General features: G+C 34.7%; 2 protein-coding genes across 3 annotated transcripts; one reads left to right on the top strand and one right to left on the bottom strand.

Annotated features, from left to right (window-relative positions):
• Positions 1 to 5,469: 5,469 nt before the first annotated feature.
• Positions 5,470 to 12,154, top strand: LOC146951947 (inactive protein kinase SELMODRAFT_444075-like). 2 transcript variants are annotated; one of them, XM_085756818.1, is made up of 8 exons: positions 5,470 to 5,755; positions 5,839 to 5,984; positions 9,340 to 9,434; positions 9,774 to 10,840; positions 10,971 to 11,131; positions 11,226 to 11,302; positions 11,384 to 11,705; positions 11,803 to 12,154. In XM_085756818.1, exons 1-8 carry the CDS (start codon positions 5,560 to 5,562, stop codon positions 11,950 to 11,952), a joined length of 2,214 nt encoding a protein of 737 aa, XP_085612944.1. In that variant the 5' UTR covers positions 5,470 to 5,559; the 3' UTR covers positions 11,953 to 12,154. The 2 variants fall into 2 exon arrangements, with proteins under 2 accessions (XP_085612944.1, XP_085612949.1); XM_085756823.1 differs by having other exon boundaries at positions 9,340 to 9,452.
• A 2,924-nt stretch (positions 12,155 to 15,078) lies between these two features.
• LOC146951946 (Transducin/WD40 repeat-like superfamily protein) lies at positions 15,079 to 17,291 on the bottom strand. Its single transcript, XM_085756835.1, has 2 exons — positions 16,836 to 17,291; positions 15,079 to 16,549 (listed from the first exon to the last, which is right to left on the bottom strand). The coding sequence occupies exons 1-2, from the start codon at positions 17,021 to 17,023 to the stop codon at positions 15,328 to 15,330; spliced, it is 1,410 nt and encodes a 469-aa protein (XP_085612961.1). The 5' UTR covers positions 17,024 to 17,291; the 3' UTR covers positions 15,079 to 15,327.
• Positions 17,292 to 19,847: the final 2,556 nt, after the last annotated feature.

Below are 19,847 nucleotides of genomic sequence, written 5' to 3'. Positions count from 1 at the left end.
TACATGTTGTGGTATTGATCAAGTGGCAAGTTCGATCCAAAGAACAGCTTGTATCTACCTTTTGTCTATATTTCCGGTCAAGTGGCAAGTTCGATCCAAAGAACAGCTTGTACCCGTTTCTTGTTTGTGTTTCCTTGGTCAAGTGGCAAGTTCGATCCAAAGAACAGCTTGTACCTATCTTTTGTTTGTGTTTCCTTGGTCAAGTGGCAAGTTCGATCCAAAGAACAGCTTGTACCCGTCTCTTGTTTGTATCTCTCGGTCAAGTGGCAAGTTCGATCCAAAGAACAGCTTGTACCTGTCTATTTGTTGCCCGTTCTTTCTACCTTGATGTCTATAAATCCCTTGGTGGTGTGACACAGCCCGTAGATTCCGGTTCGATTGTCTTGCATTCATAAATGAAATGTTGCATGGCATTCATGTCTTTGAAAATCTGAAAACGTATTTTTATGTCCAAAAGCAGTGCAAATGTCAATATTTAAGTATCTTCGTCCCGTCAATTCTAAGACTTCGTCTCTTGACTCCCCGGACAAAGAAACTTAAATAGGGGCAGCTGTTATACCCTAATTTTGGACCTAAAAATACTTGTTCAATTCTTCTTTTCTTGCATTATAAGTCATTTGATATGTCTCTGATCAATTGCATCTTTCTCTGCATTTTATTTCAATGTTATCTGCAAAATTCATAAAAAGGGTATTTTAGTCATTTCCTGCATTCAACTCATTTTAATCCTTGAAAATTGCTTGAGTCTTTTAAAGTGGTTTGTATAAGTCCTTGTTTCAATCTCATGTCAAAATTCATTTCAGAAAACATCAGTTGAGTCATTCTTTAGTCAGTTTAGCCCCTAGGGGCATTTTAGTCATTTCCTATGTTAAAATTTCTTTCAGTCTTTTAAAAATTTGTTTGAGTCCTTTCAAATAGTTTGAATAAGTCTTTGTTTCATTCTATGTCGGAACCCTCGTCAAAAAATTGCATTTGAAGTCATTTTGAGTCAATTTTGCCCCTAGGGGCATTTTGGTCTTTTCATGTGTCAAAACTCTGTTCAAGTCTTAAAAATTGTCTCTGAGTCTTGTATAAGTTCTTGCTTTAATTTCCTGTTAAAAATCCATTTTAAAATTTCATCTGAGTCATTTTTAGTCGTTTTAAGCCCCTAGGGGCATTTTGGTCATTTCACATAATATTTCTGATTCGTTTTAATCTGCTTTGTTGTTTTTAATCGTCTCATTTTACGTTAATTTTCAATTTACTTTTTCAATTCAATTTTAGTTTTAATTTTCATTTTAGTCCGCGCACTTTTGTTATTTACGTTTTAATCCCTTTTAAGTTTGTTAGAGTCCAAGTGCCACGTGTCCAAATGTTATTGGTCCACAAAAGTTTGTTACAAGTCAAGTCCATGTGGCATTTCCTCATTGGTCCAAGCATCCCTTTCATCACCTATATAAGTCAAAGTCTTGGTCAATTTTTCACATTCAATCATTTTTACACAAAAATTATAAAAAATTCCATTTTTCTTTCCCTCTTTTATTTCCACCACGTGACTTTTTTCTTCTCCTCCATAACCAACTTTCTCATCCTCTAACCACCACTTCCCTCCACCATAACCAACTTCCACCACCATAACAACCTCCTAACCACCCTAACTCACCACCCTAACTAACTCTTCTCCTCTTCCACCACCACTTTTTCTTTCTCCACCACCCTAACAACCTCCATCATCCACCTCAACCACCACTTTCCACCACCAAAACCACCACAATCCACCACAAAACCACAACGACGACTTCCGTAATCGCTATTTTCACCACCATTTCCATCAGAAACTTCCATTAATCCATTCCATTTTCGGATTCAAGCTTCACAAGCAACACAGTGGTGAATTCGCAATTCACCGTAAACGACGAAGCCGCAAGCTGCGAAACAGAGAAGGAAAGGAAGAGTTTGAGGTCGCGAGGAACAACAACCACACTGGATTTCAATTCGTGACAGGAGTGTGCAGAAGAGACTAGATCGGAAACAAGAACGATTGAAAAAGTGCAAGAACGAAGCAAAGAGAAGCTTCCCGTCACAATCCTTCAATTCTCCGATTTCGACTCAGGTTCGAATTCGTCCTCCTAAGCTTACGATTGAAATCAAAACATTGATTGAAGCTTTGTACCATGTTTCGATGAATTTATCTGTGATTCTTTACACTATCATCGTTATATGAATCTATGCTTGCTTGCTTTTTTTCTATGGCCTTTCTGTTTGGATTTGTTCTTTTCAAAACCGTCACGTGTGAGATTGCTTGGACCTAATTGTGATTACCTTTGTGTGTGCATAAAACGATTTTGAACACAAGGGTGAAAGGGGAAGGATGAATCAGTTTTTGAAGGTAAATGTATGGGGGAAATAGGCGCAGCTTTTGTTTAGGGAGAGGAGAGTACGTTTCTGCAAAAGTGGGGAAGAAGAGATTCTAATCCACTTCATTTGCATCCCCAATCCATGGGTCTAACCGACCCAGTGCTTTTTGCTTTCAAACCCGGCCTGTTCCTTGGCCCAAACTGCCATGCCAGTTTTGCTATGCGCCCCCCCCCCCTGTTTCTGTGTTCTTACTGTAAAAATGGCTCACTGCACCCCCCGCCACGCCTTGAATGTCCTAGAAAATTCTCCAAAAATTTGCAAAGACTTCTTAACATTTTTTGTGATGTTTTATATTGATTTTGTACTGAAAAGTTTGAAAAAAAAATATATTGTTTCTTTTGTTTAAATCTTGAAATTCCACGTTGAAAAAACTTGTGAAAATGAACATGATTTGGATCCCAATTCTTGATATATGTTTGTAATTGATGACGGGGGATTTTGTGATGAATTGATCACTGTTTAGGTGTGTCTCTTGCTGCATAAGAATGAGTGTAGTTAATTGCTTGCATTATAAAGCATGTTATGTTTTGTAAATATATGAATCAATGAGTGGATGATGCCTATGTGTTTTCATATCCTTTTAGTGCGATCTTGACCTATAATTGTTCATATTGCTACAGTACCTAAAGCTATTTGAAAACAAGCATGACTTGAACAATTATAGGTCATGATCTTGTTTTCCCCATTATTAGCATTTTAGGTCCCTTTGGTTGTTTTACTTCTAATTTTCACTATCTTCCTATACCACTTTCTTTGTTCATATTCTCATTATTTTCATCTCTCTCTCTCTACTAACATTTCTACCCCTTGTTCCATGAGCATTATAAGCGTCTCTCCATCCCATTTCATCATCCTTTTATTTTCCTAGCACTTTAAATTTCCATACAAAAATTAGAATGTAAATACTTAGGAGTTTTTGTATTTTACTTCCATGCAATTTTAATTTCTTGGCAAAGAGGCCATAGAATGTATCTAGGGTATGATGTAAAGGACAATGGACTCTAATAATGTACACCGACACAAGCACCGACACATGCACACACTTCACTTTAGATGAATAGCTAGAATATGCATGTTTAGATGTATGCTTAGGATTGTATGTTTAGATGAATGCCTAGGGTTCATACTTAGAAAAAATCAATTTTCCAAACAACTTGAACAAACTTCACTCAAACCATTTTCCAAATAAACCTTGGGATCCAAAATCCCATTGTACTTTCTTTTTCATTTTCTTAATCAAATTTCAATGAAAATAATCAAACTTAGACCACATTTTGCAAATGAGTAATTCAACCTCACAATTTCATAATCTCATGCCCTTGAGGCCTCTCAATCTCTATTCTTCAAAATCCCATTTTCAAACTTAAAATCAACCAACAAAAACAAAAACATTTTTGGAAGAGAACTACGGTGGATTTGATCCCTTAAACGGGTACGTAGGCAAGGAACAAAATTCCTTCAATTCAACTAAAATAAAAATCCAAAAACATTCTTCTCCCTCAAATTCTTCACTTAGAACACTCTTAGGTTTAAATAAACATTTCCAAATAGCATTTAAAAATAAAGCGCGCGCGTAGAAATTAAAGACGGTTCCTATAGGATACTATAGTCGTTATGGGTGCCTAACACCTTCCCGTAGCGAAAACAACTCCCGGACCTCGATTCTCAAGGGTTTTGCTTACTTTTTCCCTTCCCAAGAAAAAATAAGATATCACCAGTTAGAAAGGTTCAAACGTAATCAATGTTTGACACCCGAAAACCAAGATAAAACAACACAACCCCACAAAATCGGCTGAATTCTGCTCTTCCCTCAGCACAAAATGCTCACGCCCAGCTAAAATGCCCAAAATACCCCTGTGTTAGTTAAGTAACGCAAGTGTTAAAATCTGTGCATCTTAACATGCGCTGCGCAACTTAACTCACGCAGGAATTAACACTTGCATGAGTTAACTCACGCTGGAAATTAACACTTGCGTGAGTTAACTCACGCTGCGTTACTTAAGTAGCACAGGGGTAAATTGGTAGTTTCAGTTGGGCGCAAGTGTTTTGTACCACTCACGCTCAGAACTAAACATCTGAAGCGTGAACAACTGAACATAAATGGCGGATGGCCCTATAATGGAAACTTGATAGCAGGTGGGCCAACGGATCTTGGAGGAGAATCTGATACCATCTTAAAAATCGTGGTTGAACCTAACACAACCCCACAAAAACCGGCTTGTGAGGTGAGGATTACCCTCACTTATAAACACATTGACAGACCATTTCCTAACCGATGTGGGACTCTTAAAAACCACTTTGGAGATAGGTGTTTGTGAAGACCAATGAAATGTAATGATTCGAAATAGATTCAATAAAATATAATAAGTTCAAGTTGCATTAGAGATATTTTAAAAGTAATATTTTAATAGTTTAGCTTGTTAGATAATATGTGAATTTTAGAAAGCACAATTCATCACTTAAAATATCTATTATAACTTAGGTTTATTCTAGTCTATTAAGCTTATTTTGATTCATTATATTTCATTGGTCTTACACAAACACCCTCTACTCAAGATGGTAATTAAAAATTCAGATCATACTTACTCGTCATAAATTTAACTCCAACCATTTAGACTTTGATGTTAACATATTTGACTCCAAATATAAGTTGAAACTTCTGTCATCAGTATTAAGATCCCATTCGTGGACACTCTATGAACATTTCTATAATCTATTTATGAACTTCGAGATCGCTAATGTGATTTAACTCATGTAAACTTTCATGAATAAAAAGTAGCTAGTTTGTAATGATAAAAAACAAAAATTGACAAGCAAACTACACTATTTCAATCAAAGACTTTTTAATAATTTTGTTTCTTCTAAAATCTAAAATCCAAATTGTGAATTCAGATTTTACACCGAGTAAGACAAACAGATCGATTAAACCAGGACCACACCCAAACTATATAACCACCAACAACTACCAAGACTAGTAGTAAGTAAGTAAGTAAGTAACTATAGTTAAGTTAACTAACCATGATTACAAAATGCCAGTTGTAGAAAACATGGAGCATTCATTCAATCTACCGCAAAATAATGCAACGATCAAGTTCTATACAAACGTAACATCAAAACCCAAAACCCAAACGAAATTCACACACACGATCCAATCCAAACGCAATGCTAAGAGACGAAATCATTGGTTCCAAAAGCGCGAGGCACAGCACCACCGCCTCTGTATCTTCGAATAAGGTTCTTGTGGCGGTTAAAGCGGAGAAGGTGATTTCAAACACCGCATTAGCATGGGCGCTTACTAACATCGTTCATTCCAGCGATTCAATCACTCTTCTCGCTGTTTATTCTACTGAAAAAAATGGTATAATCTTATTCCTGTTTAATTCGATTCTGTTTTGATTAATTTGTTGAAATTTGATTAATGATTGAAGTGATTCATTCTAGGGAGAAGATTCTGGAATTTTTCGAGACTCGGTGGAGATTGTTCGAATTCGAAGAAACTCGCCGGCGCGGGAAAGTCGCCGGAGGAGATTTCTGATATCTCCGAGTCTTGTGCTCAGATGATTTTTCAGTTGCATAATCATGTTGAGGTAATTTTGAAATTTACCGCGTTTTTTTTACTAGTTACCGCGAATAATAACTAATCAATGTCATATATGAAACGCTTTCTCGTAACTGGAAGAATTACTGTTTACCTCCTTCTTAACGTAAGCAGAAAGAAAACGACTGGTCTTTTACTTGCTAAATCGTTCGTTTTATCAGTTTTTTAAAAACGACATGACTTTTTGACCATATTTGCGCTGTCGTTTTTTGTCTCATTTTTTATTTATAGTTTTCAATCTTGCTGGCTATTTTCTTTTCCTTTTATTTGAATAAATTTGAATTATTAAATACATCAATATATGTCATTAATTTACCGGTAATGATATTTGAAACATTCACTTTTGTAGTACATCCGCTACTGACATCGGGTTAATCATTTAAAAAAATGTAGTTAATTATATTGGTTGAGTAGAAAATTATTTTAATTCAAAGGCAAAATTTGATCACGTTTGTTGCAATCACTTTAGACATCTGTCCTTGATATTAGTTTGATTAAGATCGAAAGGTTTAGATTTTAGTTCCGTATTTCAAAATATATAATAAAAATTAAAATATGTGTTATTTAGTCCATTTGATCAAGATTAAACAATATGAATTAGCTGCAATTTTCAATGCAATTTGAATTAATCATCTACTCATTGAGTTAGCTATATTTTTTTTTTCATGTGTCAGTGAAACATTTCTTTTAGGGTGGTCGGTGAAATATTTTTTGATATTTTAAATATGTATTATAAATCAAATTCAACAATGGTTACCTGGATCATTTAGTTGAAAATTTGCGTTTTCTTTTTTGACAGATTGAAAATTTGCTCTTGGTGATTTAGATTAAATAATATCTAGACACACAAAAAAAATTAACTCAATAATTTATTTGTCTATACAAAACTCAATAATTTTGAACAGTAGTGATTAGTTTTGTCTTTATAATATCATGTCATATTTATTTTCAGTAACATGTCAGAGATTAGGAAGTTTCTGATCTGTACCGCTTGACCGTAGTTTGTTCGATTCGCATGTGCAAAACCCATTATATTCTTGTCTTTTTATATTGACACACACGGAATTATAATTCTTTCTTGATTAACACTATGTTTGGTTGGGAGAAGAAGTTGTGAAGAGAGAAAGAGGTGAGAGAGAGTAAGAGAAGAGAGAAAATGATGAGAAATAGAGAAGATTTGATGTGTTGTTTGGTAAAAGAGAAAGAAGAGAGAGATAGAAGAGAAAGAGATGTTATTATGTTTTAAAAAGACAAAAATATCCTTGAGTTAAAGCCAACATACAATTTATGGTTTAATAAATAAATTGAAAGGTTTAATATAATTTAATTAAATTTTTAACAAACTTGTTTTATTTAATTTATTATCTATTTAATTGATTAATAATTCAATTTAATGACTCAATTGAATTTTTCTGATGGAACGACTCAATTGAATTAGTTCATGGTTAGTATTTTTAGCATCAGCAATATACTTCTTTAAAATAAAATATCTGCAATATAGTTATCAATAAAAAAAAATACCAAGTATATTTCTACAATTTAGCATTGGCCAACAAAAATAAAACTAGAACTGGAAAGTCGATGCATGGTACTAATTAGGTAACAATTGTTTCACATTCTTTAAAAAATAAATAAAAAAATGTTGCACATAATCAAGGGCAAAGGTGGAAATAGGAAAAAGTGCAGCCTTTCTTAGCTCTTTCTTCGCATCTTTAGGGAGAAGAATAAAGTGTGTGGGTCCCACGCTTTATATCTCTCTCTCCCCTATTTCTATTCAATCCAAACAAGAGAAATTCAACATTTCTCTTCAAACTCTCTCTCTTCAACTTCTCTCTCCCCTATTTCACCCCTACCAAACATAGTGTAAGAGTTTGGATTACGATTCATCAATAATTTCACTTGCATGAAGCTTCTAAACAGTCGGTACCTACCTACACAAAAATAAGTAAACAGTGCTTGTCCTTGTACGCATGGTAGCGCAAAAGAGAATATAACACTTTTATTTATAAGGATGCACAAGTTAAGGAACTTGAAATAGAATTAAGTAATAAATTTTATGTTGAAAAAGTAAATTTTGAAATTTTCAAGATATTAAATGCACAATTTTCAAGAAATAACTTTTACTTGTAATTCCTTAACTTATATCCCAAGGGCACAAGTTAACATTTCCCTATTTATAATTGAGCAAGTGATAAAAGGCTAGATATTCAAATTTATTTTGTTTGAATAGATTTATATTGCTTAGACGAAGCTTAAGCACTTTTTTTAACAACCACGGAAACATCAGAAGTATGTTATAGAATTATCATTAAATCACATGTTAGTCTTATACATATTATGGTATAGGCAAATAAATTCGAACAATAATAATAAATAAGTAGTTCAACTGGTTTGAGTTAAAGAAAATGAAGTTGGAGATCCAAGTTCAAGCCGGATAAAAGAGTAAATATTAATCGAGCAAATTAACTATTAAATTAAAATTTGCCATTGAAAAAAATATACCGAACAATAATAGTCTTCAATAGATGCATCATGCCTTTGGAAAGATTATAAGCACAGCAATTTGGTCAAAATTTAGTTGATCTCAGCATATAATAGTATATCTTTCCTTAGTTAGAGAGTTAGATTTGAACATTCATATCAAGGTAAGAGTAGATCTTAAGATTCAAAATTCAAAATAATTACTTATTTAAGTACTACATGTAGAAAAATGTTTTCTTTGATCATCCAAACAATTTTATCTCAGATTTTTTCGTCGTTGTGCTAACTCGTGCTCCATGTAAAGATATATATATATACCTGTTGTCCCCAACTGGGCCTTTTGTACAACTCATAAATACAACCAACAATATTGTGCTTGTAAGTTGTAACTAATGGCAGGGAAATTTACTTAAACATTCGTTGAATCTAATGGTAGCAAGAAAAATGTTAACTAAGTAAGAAAGGGATGCACTGGTCTTCCTTGTAATGCCTTAAGAATGATTCCACAGTATGAAAGACCTCTTTATAAATTATGATGCACATTATATATGGTTAAATATATTTAGTAATATTTCTAAAATCTTATGATTATGGATTAATAATATATGTTGAAATAATAAAATGTATAGAATACTAACACCCAAGTCAAGAAAATCTCAATGGCTTTCAACTACTAAATAATCATATGTCCTATCTTTTGGTTAAACTCTCAGTAACCATTCTTCTCAACTTAACCAATTTATCTTCCAAGTTCCAAGTAGTTAACCAAATCCTCCATTCAAATTCTAACACTGTCATATCTTGGTATGGTATTGTATATTTGTTGAAACTGATGACATATTTTCTATCATTTATAACTGCAGGTTAGGGTGAAGATTAAGGTTGTCACAGGAACTCCCAGTGGTGCTGTGGCAGCTGAAGCTAGATGGAGTGGTTCCCATTGGGTCATACTGGACAAGTAATTAAACATGAAAAAGTATTTCTTTTTTCTGAGCTACATTAGTTTATGTCAAAAGCTAATTGCAAATATATTCTTTTGCAGCACATCTGCATTATGACTTTTATTAGAGGCTTTCAGCAACTTATTAGCTATACTTAAGAATATAATATTAGTAATTATTTGAGGGCTGAGGTTAATCATTCAATTGATATAAGAATTATTTGTTAGTTAATAGAATTTTATTTGATAGAATATCTGCATAACATAATTTTCAATCAAAATAAGTACAACTTTTTGGTGCTGCATGTATGATCACTGAAATATTTATTAGTGAACTCCTTAATGTTACTGAAACAGGAAATTAAAGCAAGAGATAAAACATTGCATGGATGAACTCGGCTGTAGCATTGTGGTGATGAATGGCTCACAGCCTAAAGTCCTCAGACTTAATTTAGGAGGACCTTCCAATGAACTCCAAACTCCATTTTTTTCTGTTCCCTCTTCACCAGGTATAGAAATTGGAAAGTTAAAAGGCCGCAGATTGAAGCACTCCACCCCAGTCGGTAGCCCTGAAGAAACAGGTTCTTCTGTTACAAGAAGTATTGGAGTAGATTCAGTGTCAAGTTCAGACTCAATGACTTCTCCTTTCCTGGTCTATAAAGAAAACCCTCTGTATGAGGGCCACGGATCACAAAAAAGAACAAACAAGCTAACCAACGAGCCAAAAAATTTCAACTTCAAGCCACCTTTGTACTGTAATTTGGAAAGGGATAGCCCACCCCCTTCAAGGAAACTCCCAACATCGTCTCTGACTAGTGATAAGAACACGGAATTTTGGATCCATCAGAACCACATTAATAACGAGAAGCTTCAAAGAGGTGAAAACAAAATTATTCAAAGAACTAAATCTCCAAATTCTAAAACTTTACTTGAGAATTTTTTACACTGTGATCAAGAGAAGAGAACAAATGAACTCGAGTTTAACAAAGCTGAAAGTAGAAGTTATGTCACTAGCCCAAGCATCAGAGAAAGTCCTATTCCTTTGGGTAGAAATTCCTCTATACCTCCCCCCTTGTGCTCACAGTGTCAGAATATAGCACCTGTATTTGGAAATCCTCCTAGACGGTTTTCTTATAGAGAGATAGCAGAAGCTACTGATATGTTCTCAGATTTGAATTTTTTGGCTGAAGGTGGATTTGGTGTGGTTCACAAAGGAATACTCAAAGATGGCCAAGTTGTTGCAGTGAAACAATTAAAATTTAGTGGCTCTCAAGCAGATCTTGATTTCTGCAGGGAAGTTCGGCTTTTGAGTTGCGCACAACACAGAAATGTTGTATTGCTAATAGGATTTTGCACAGAGGAAAGTGTGAGGATATTAGTCTATGAGTATATATGTAATGGAACCTTAGACCTCTGCTTACATGGTATGGTATTCACTAACTTCCTACATTTGTTTTCAGCTTCTAATTCTATATACAAGTCTTTGCTGTTTGTATCTGAATGTTCTTCGCAAATATCCCGATCACATCAAACATTGTTGTATATATTTAACAGGCCAAGATAGTATACCTTTGGATTGGATTTCGCGGTTAAAGATAGCGATTGGAGTTGCACGAGGTTTGCGCTATCTCCATGAAGATTGTAGAGTTGGTTGTATAGTGCACAGAGATGTTAGACCCAAAAATATCCTCTTAACCCATGACTTTGAACCTCTGGTAACTTACTTGATCCTTAGCCAAAAGTTTACTTCAGTTTTATTTATTTGTATGATGCATAACAGTGTTCAATCAAATGATACCATTCATTTAGGTGGCTGATTTTGGGCTTGCTAGATGGCAATCAGAATGGAATATAAATACAGAAGATCGAGTTATGGGAACTTCAGGGTAATTTTTGATGCATGTTTATTAATCAAGATACAGGACACAAATTACAATTTTGATTCTAATCAAGATTACCTTGCACAGGTACATTGCACCGGAATATCTTGATGCTGGAATTCTTACTTGTAAAGTAGATGTATATGCATTTGGAATTGTTTTATTTGAGTTAATGACAGGTCGAAAAATTAGCGAGTTGGAGCAGTTCAATGGACATTCATATCTATCTGAATGGTTTCACCCCCTACACATGTTGGATCCCAATCACATCTTACAAAACGTTGGATCTCTCAATCCATGGTTGGATTCTGAAGGGTCACTAGAATTTAATCTTCAATTGAAAGCAATGGCACAAGCTGCTTCTCTGTGTCTACGTTTGGACCCTGACTCCAGACCCCCAATATCAAAGGTGTGAATGATTCAGCTTCTTTTATATAAGTTAGTTGCTTTTATTTATGATTAAATACGAAATATTGATGAAAAATCTTTTTGTAACGTGATTGTAGATCCTCAGAGTGCTAGAAGGGGGCAATCCAGTTCGTTCTTTGGGTTTAGACATCAATTCAGTTGGTAACATAAGTGGTCGTTTAAGTGGTTTGAGTTCGCATACTCCTCCTAAAGGTACAATAAGCCATTCTCGCATGTTATCACATTGATATCTACATTGGCTCTTGGGTTAGAGGATTCTGTTGTTGTCAATATGGTTCTGTTCTGTTTGTGATCTCATGTTAACAGTTATCTATTTGAGGCATCATTATCTCTCATAGGCACATACAAACATTCAGACAAGAACATCATTTGGTGTTGAAAAGTCCATATCTTAGACATACTCATAAAATATAGATTTGTATTTTTAAATTTAGTATTCCAATCATGATTTTAAATTGCGGTTGCGGCCACGAATCACGAACGTGGTTGTAGTCGTTGTGATTGCGGTCACTAAGCTTGGTGCGACGCGGCATGAAATAATTTTAATTTTCACAAACTATATATACTTGCACCACCGTGCCACTACATTATTTACCAATCATAACAGAGTTTTAATTTGCTCTATAAATACTGATTGGGAGTTGCTTGAAACACACAGTTGAAAGACTATTAAGATAAAAATTTTCATTATATCATACATGATTGAATTTGAAGATCATAATGCAATTGCGGTGTGAAGCAATTTTCGGCCGCAATTGCGGATACTGTCCACAATTTAAAATCACGCCCCAATAACAAAAATTCACTATGACCGGGGATCTTTCTCTTTTCAACCAAAGGGAAATCCCTTAGTTAATGGTACAATGTGAGGCCACTAACATCATCTTCAATGCCAAAACTTTAAGGATTCAATTTCAGTTGTATAGCCACTATCAAGTGATTTCATTATGACAGATGATACTTGCAATTCATCCATATTTTACTGTAATAGTTTGATTTTGGATTTTTAAGTAACTCATCCGTACAAATTGATCTATTGCTGAAAATTATGTTGTCACAAGAAAGAATCAGCGAGTGATTTCCAATGTGCTTTTTGTTGTGTGCAATTGTGAGTTATATGTTCCACATCGGATAAAAAAGTGGAGGTTGAGCACCGTCTCTTTCACTTGTACGGTTGCTCTGCCTGGATGTGGGTGGTCCCCCGGGCTCCCCTCGTGTCCCAACACTTTTACACTAAATTTTTTGTACCATTCCAATTTAATTGCAATTAGATTTTTAATTACCATTGTCCGTACTCTTATCTTTGACTTTCTCCCTTATCTTTCTACATTTTGATATTGCAGTTCTCATAGCAGCCATGAAAACTGTTAAAAATCTGTTAAGATCAATTAATATTGTATTTATTACTCCCTCCGTTTCAAAATGAGTGTCGTTTTAGGTGTTTACACACATATTAAGAAATGCAATGATCAAGAGAAAGAGAATGGTTATTTTACCAAATTATCCTTATTAACTATTGGTTAGTTTTAAAAGTAATACTTTGGAAGTAGTGTGCAGAGTATTAATTGGAGGGTACAATTGAACAGAAAAAGTTATTATTGCATTGGAAACTGAAAGCGACACTCATTTTGAAACAAATTTTTTTGGCTAAAGCGACACTCATTTTGAAACGGAGGGAGTATGTTATTTTATTGTGTAAAGCTCACATGATTACAAATAAACACTCTGGTTTCCTTTGACACAACCATTTAAACAAATACAATTTCTACATGTCATTGGTACTTTTAGGTTTTACGATCATTCTTTACCACAGTAGCAGGTGACCAATACCTGCCGCTGCTGCTCTCTGCTACTGTGCGTCCTATCACTGGTGTGCCACCACCACCTGGTCTGCAGCCCTTCGACGACCATCCTCGACAAAAGGCTGGCCAGAGCTGCTGCCACACGTACCCCGTCGCGCGTGAGAACCCCACCCCTAAATTTGCATTTTTCGGTCCGATCCGCAGCTTGTCGTGACTGTCTATCTTTCCCACCACTAGGCTTTCCAATTCACACATTTTTCACTTACCAATGCTCATAGGTCATAACATCACATTTAACAATGTTCCTCTCATCCCGTCATATTTCACTACCTATATCAAGGTTCAAGCATTGCTTATACTTGATCAATTTTGTTAAAGTGCAAGTCAAAGATGGAGAGAGCAGTAGACATTGCCATGCGCAAGGCGGACCTTGCCATGTGTGATGCGCATGGTCACCAACAGAAACCTATATATTGCGTATCTTCACAGTTTTTGGTGACTGAGGGAGGAACCTAGGGTGAATCAAAGAGGGAATTCTTAGGAAGTCAAAGACCGAGAATTGAGTGCTTTTATGGTAGAATCTTGGGTTGGCAGACATTCTAAACACCTTGGTGAGTGTGAATCATTGAGTATCTTGTTGAAAGATAATTTCTTGTAACCCTTGTATTTCTTTGTTAGAAACTCAATGATAGTGGATTAGAGAGTTGTTTTTCCCTAAGATATGGTCAACTTTGGTAAACAAATATTGTTGTGTGTTCTTCTTCTTCTTTTATGTTTTCTTTACTGTTTGCAGTTTGCTAGGCACTTTGGTTGGCGGTTTAATTTGCTAGAACTATTTTGGTTATTGATTGTTACTGATTTTGCTCCACACATCATTGTTATTGATGTGAGTTTGTCCAAAATTCACAACAAATTGATCTGTTAGGTTCCATTCGAATCAATTAGTATTTGTATTTACTGTATTCATTAGGTTCTCATTTGTCACACAACCATTCACATAGAAATACTATTTCTACAAATATGATTAAATCCAGGATCCCTTCATTTTTAACTAATAATAACGATCCCCTCTTCCAATGAGTCCAAATAAAAGTAAAACCCATTATTTCTCTATCTCAGACACTAATATTAAAAATACCTCCAAATGATCGTGCATATCAGAAACAGACTACATGAGGAGACAAGGGAATGTGATTGACTCCCACAGAAAAAGGCTAATCTGTAACAACCGTATATTCGTATCTCTAATAACTCATAGTTTAATAGAGTTGCATTATTTTTATAGATTCAGATTCATTGAATATGATAAATGCTGCATAAGGGAATGCTGTATTATGCATATGCATAATAATGTATTATTTGTAGTTTTAAATTATAGTTTAACTCTATTTCAAAAACATGTATAATTGTATAAATATACTGTTAATATTCAACTAAACGCTCTATCTGGAATTAGTTCACGACACGTGAATCATATTTCAATTCTCAATTCAAGAAATATATCTGGAATTAAATCTCACATTCCACTCACACACAACCCAACATATAGTATTCAACTAAATCAAAACCATATATATTCTTACATTACACAGATTATATTACATAAATAAAGATCATAATCTTCCAACTTGCCTGTCCCAGCTTTACAAAAACCATCAATCAAAGTCAAAAAATTAACATACAAAAAATTACACATACATTACATACATACATATTAAAAAGAGAAACAACAACACAATCATCCCACAAGGAGACGTGGCAGTAGCATCAAATTGGACCAGATAAACAATGTCCAAATAATTAGTTTCTCTTATTACTGGCCCGACTTGAAGAATAACTGCTATCGGATTCCGAAGGTATCGAGTCCGCTTCAGAAGTCATAGAAGTCATACGGTGTTGTACCTGCATACTCTCCGAAACACTCCAAACCTTAACCGATTTATCCAAACTCCCACTATACAATATCCACCGTTGATCGCCTCTAGCGTCACATTCGCGATCCTGCTCCACTGCTAAACATTTAACGGGACCATCGTGTCCCGTTAAAACAGACATACACGTGTGAATAACTCCGTCTCTTTTCCACACACATATAGTTTTATCAGCTGAACCACTAAAAACCAAATTCCCAGCAGAAGCTAAACACAAAACTGCAAGCTTATGACCCTTGAGGACCCCACCATGTTCAAATTGCTTATCACGTTCCCAAAAGTTAACCAATCCATCAGAAGCACCACAATAAACCATTGAACCTGTGCTGTCAATTGCTAAAGCAGTTACTGCACATTCTTGTTTTAAAAGTTGTTTAACCATTGCATGTTTTGTTGTTTTACCACGTGCTTCTCTTCTCCACACTTTAACTGTTCCGTCTGCGGAACCAGAGAAAACAATTCCGTCATTTCCACAAACGACAGCGTTAACTGCGTCCTCATGGGAAGTAATGGATTCCAGGCACTTTGAATCGGCGATTCTCCAAACTTTGACGGTTCTGTCCCATGAAGCGGAGTAGAGATAGGTTTTGTCTGGAGAGAGACTTAGGCATGAAACTGCATCAGAATGTTTGATCCATAATGCAGTTCGGTGTTTTCGAACCTCGACATAATTGCTTGGTTTAATCGAGCTTTTGAAAATGTCTTTGAGAGTTGGCAATGTTCCAGCACGTTTGTGAACACTAGGGTTCTTGAGAGAAACTTTCCAAACACGGATTTTACCGTCTTGGTGACCGGTGAAGATCTTTTGGCCGGAGATTATGATTGCTTTCACCAATCCACTGTTGGATTTGAATCCGCAATATTCTTGAAGATTCTTCCACACACGAATGTTCTTGCTGTCTGAGCCAGTGTATAATAAGTCACCGGAAGCGGCTAAAGAATAAATGTGACCCTCTTCGCGGACCAGTGAACCGATTAGTGAATTCTGTGGAGGTGTGTCTTCATGTTGTGACCATTGTGGCTTTGAGAATGGTGAATTTGTTGTTTGATTCCATGGTGACATCATCATTGGTGAGCCCTCACCACTTAATCTGAATTCCGAAATTCAAATTAACTATAAGTTAGCAACGATTAAATTTAGATTACAATAATAACATTTTATTTAGATTTGGATTCTCTGCATGGTGCAGCAGCATTGCAGAGCCGTTTGTGAACTCAAATTCAATTTACATCAAACGGTTCTACAGTGAACTGCACCATGTTCATGCAGAGAATCCAAATAGCTCGTCTAGCTAAGGATCATCAAACATAAATAAAGAACTTTGACGTATTCACTAACTTATGTAAAATAAATAAAGAAAATGAAAAAGGAGAGACCTGCCGGGGTCGTAGTAGTAAGGGCTCATGGGGGAGGCAGCGCTGCTGCTTCGCATGGCATAGTCATCGTCGGTATAGGCTTCTGTTGTGGAAAATCGGGGTTCAGATTGCATGAACTGTGGACGAGGTATGTTGGTGTTGTTGTTGCTACTGCCATTGCTGCTACCATTTCTGTTGCTGCCAAACATGATGTCCTCTTTTCTCTCTTATCTCACTATCATTCAAGATGTTTGTTTGTTTGTTTGTTACTCTTTCACCGATTCAGACACCAAGAACAGCGCAACCACCGGAAAATAATGCAAACAAAAGAATAAAGAAAAGAAAGAAAGAAAGAAAGAAAGAAAGAAAGAAAGAAAGAAAAGAAGGAAAACTAAATGAAGACTTTGATTGATTGGTTGGGCAAAAGAAATGGGAAAGGAAGGTGTTAAGTTGAGCGGGAGAGGAAAGAGAGAGAGCATATAAAAATGTATAAATATAAATATAAATATGGTGTGGAAATGAATAGTAAACAAATCATGTGTGGACACGTAAAAGAAAATCCATTTCTTTAAGAGGTTCTTACAAAATTATAATTTTGGGTCCTAGATATTCGGTTTTCCTTGGTAAAATATAGTATTGCTTCAATTGGTACAAGAATTAATTGGCTCTTATTATTACACTTCGTGTGGTCTTAATTTGTTGCTTTTGAGTGCTATTTTAAGGTGTAAATTATTAGCATTTTAACCATACGGCTAGTAATTTACCCAAAAAATGCAATGCAAATGAAAGATAGTAATAGATTTAATGTAGTTTTATCCCCTTGAGTGCTATTTTGATCGCTATGTATTTCTAAACTCAATAGTGAAAATTTGATATATAATTTGATGATATGAAATGCTCAACACCTATGCAATTGCAAGAAAACCCCTAAGAAATTCAATTTCAATTTTCGAAGTTATTCATTTTTGTAATTTAACTAATTACATAAATTATTAATCCACTAAATGATTTCACATCGTCAGATTGTTTGATTGACGAATGCGTGTTGTTTATAAACTATCATTAGATTCGATTCTCAAGCAAGATTGAACTATTTAAACGTACCGCAATAGACCCCTCCCATCAAGTTTAACTCCACAACACTAGCGCATTCTAGTGCAAAAGTTCCGACCTCAACTTCACAACACTAAAGTACATTTTTTAAGTATTGTGCGCTTTGTACTTTGTGTGAGTTCTCATGATTTCGTTCTTTCTAAAAGATATTTCGTTGGATTGAAGAGTGTGAATGTTGTTTATAAACACTATGCTTAGTGTTGATTTCTAACCAATGTGAAACTATTTTAGTGTGCCAGACCAGTAGACCAATATTATGATGTATGGTTTATTATATTATGTAACATGACTGCGCCTATATTTATGCAATGCCATTTTCACATCAGGCCAAAACGTTGGCATCTTCAAATCACTGCAAAAAGGCTTCCAAACATGTGGCAGCCATTGCAAAACACTAAACCAAACACATACTACATAACCATATCATATGTTTATTTTTTATTTTAAAATTTAATGCTTGGTTGGTCTTCATAAAGTGGGCTAACAGTATGATGACCAATACCACAAAGCTTGCATCTTAGGGTAAAGTTAAATGTTACTAGAAATGGCCGGCAAGGTAAAGAAGATTCAGAATATATAACTAGTTAAATCGAGAAATGCATAGCTAGCTTGGAAGGTAAACGTCTTCATTTTCTAATATCACATTTAGCAAAAGGTAACTTTCTTTTACTCCATTGTGGTTTGCCTCAAAATATATAGTTTTTCAATATTAAAATAAAAGATAAGATATCATTATTTCCTATGATCTTGCTAGAGAGACCATAAATAGGCCGGTGATCTCATCAACCTATATAGTGAATAATTTAGATAGAGTATTATTTAACCCCTAAAGAAAAAAAATAGATAGAAAGTATAAATTATCATACCTAGTATTATTTTTTTATATCTCACTTATTCTCTTTATGCATCTCTTTTTTTTCTCTCCTCATATTACCGAATTTTTTTTCCTCTCAATTTTTTTTGTTATCTCTACCGTAGATACAAAACTTGAGTTGAAACCTATATTTATTTTTTTGACAAAGACTGAAAAGGAATATACATGTGTTAAAATTCCCATTGTGTTATAACTGAAATAGAAATATTGTTTGTCTTGTTTCTCTCTATACATTGCATTGCATATTGGACTTGTAACTTTGTGGAACGTTTTTTAAATTTAAATAAAAAATACTCCATATTGGAGTGTAGAGTCCAAAATGTACCAAAGAAATCAGAAGTAGTAACCAACCAGTGACATTGATTTTTCTACGTGGAGAGTCACTGTTTTACCACGTAACAGTTGATGGTATCAGCTTATTTGTCATTTTCTCTGATTCATTCTGATTCTGACGCGTGGAATCTTGGACTAGAAGACTTTCATTCATTATCTACAATCTACAACGTGTCCCACAAGCACTGGAATGTGTTGCCAAAACTACTAGTCCGTTGCTCCATCTTGCAAAAAAACTTTAGAATATTTTTTACGTGAAATTTATGGATTAGACAGGAATGTTTTATGTATATGGAGTTCTTGAAAATTGTTAGATAGTTTTAAATAAAATTTCAGAGGATCATGAAAAGTGAATTAACACATTCATATTTATTTGTTTTAAATTATTTATGTTTTAAAAGATTTTGGACTTCGACGAAATGTCCAAAATATTACAAAGGTAACATGATGCCATATGTTTATGGTAAAGAATAGTGTTAACGACACTTTCTTTTCAACCCTTTCTCAAACACCCACTTCCTTATTGTTTTAAATTAAGGTGAGTCTCACATTTTGTACCAAAAAAAAAAAGGTGAAGTCTCACATTTTGAAAATGGATTTTACTTAAAATAGTGGGACATATATTAATTTTCTTCGATAAGAGTTAAGAGTGTGGGTGTTAGAGAAAGTGTTGAAACGGGAGTGTCCCTAGCATTACTTTATGATAAATAGAT

The sequence above is a fragment of the Medicago sativa genome, chromosome 1 (assembly GCF_051527215.1).
Source record: "Medicago sativa cultivar Bolivia chromosome 1, Bolivia_mono, whole genome shotgun sequence".
Taxonomy (NCBI): Eukaryota; Viridiplantae; Streptophyta; class Magnoliopsida; order Fabales; family Fabaceae; genus Medicago; species Medicago sativa.
The sequence above is the reverse complement of the archived record's forward strand: the minus strand, read 5'-3'. Positions and strand labels throughout refer to the sequence as shown.

Excerpts from the sequence above, each read along its gene's own strand:
- LOC146951947 (XM_085756818.1), top strand. The coding sequence starts at position 5,560 with ATGCTAAGAGACGAAATCATTGGTTCCAAAAGCGCGAGGCACAGCACC. Across the intron at positions 10,841-10,970 it reads CTTAGACCTCTGCTTACATG|GCCAAGATAGTATACCTTTG; the intron begins GTATGGTATTCA and ends TATATTTAACAG. Across the intron at positions 11,706-11,802 it reads CCAGACCCCCAATATCAAAG|ATCCTCAGAGTGCTAGAAGG; the intron begins GTGTGAATGATT and ends ACGTGATTGTAG.
- LOC146951946 (XM_085756835.1), bottom strand. The coding sequence starts at position 17,023 with ATGTTTGGCAGCAACAGAAATGGTAGCAGCAATGGCAGTAGCAACAAC. Across the intron at positions 16,550-16,835 it reads TACTACTACGACCCCGGCAG|ATTAAGTGGTGAGGGCTCAC; the intron begins GTCTCTCCTTTT and ends TTCGGAATTCAG.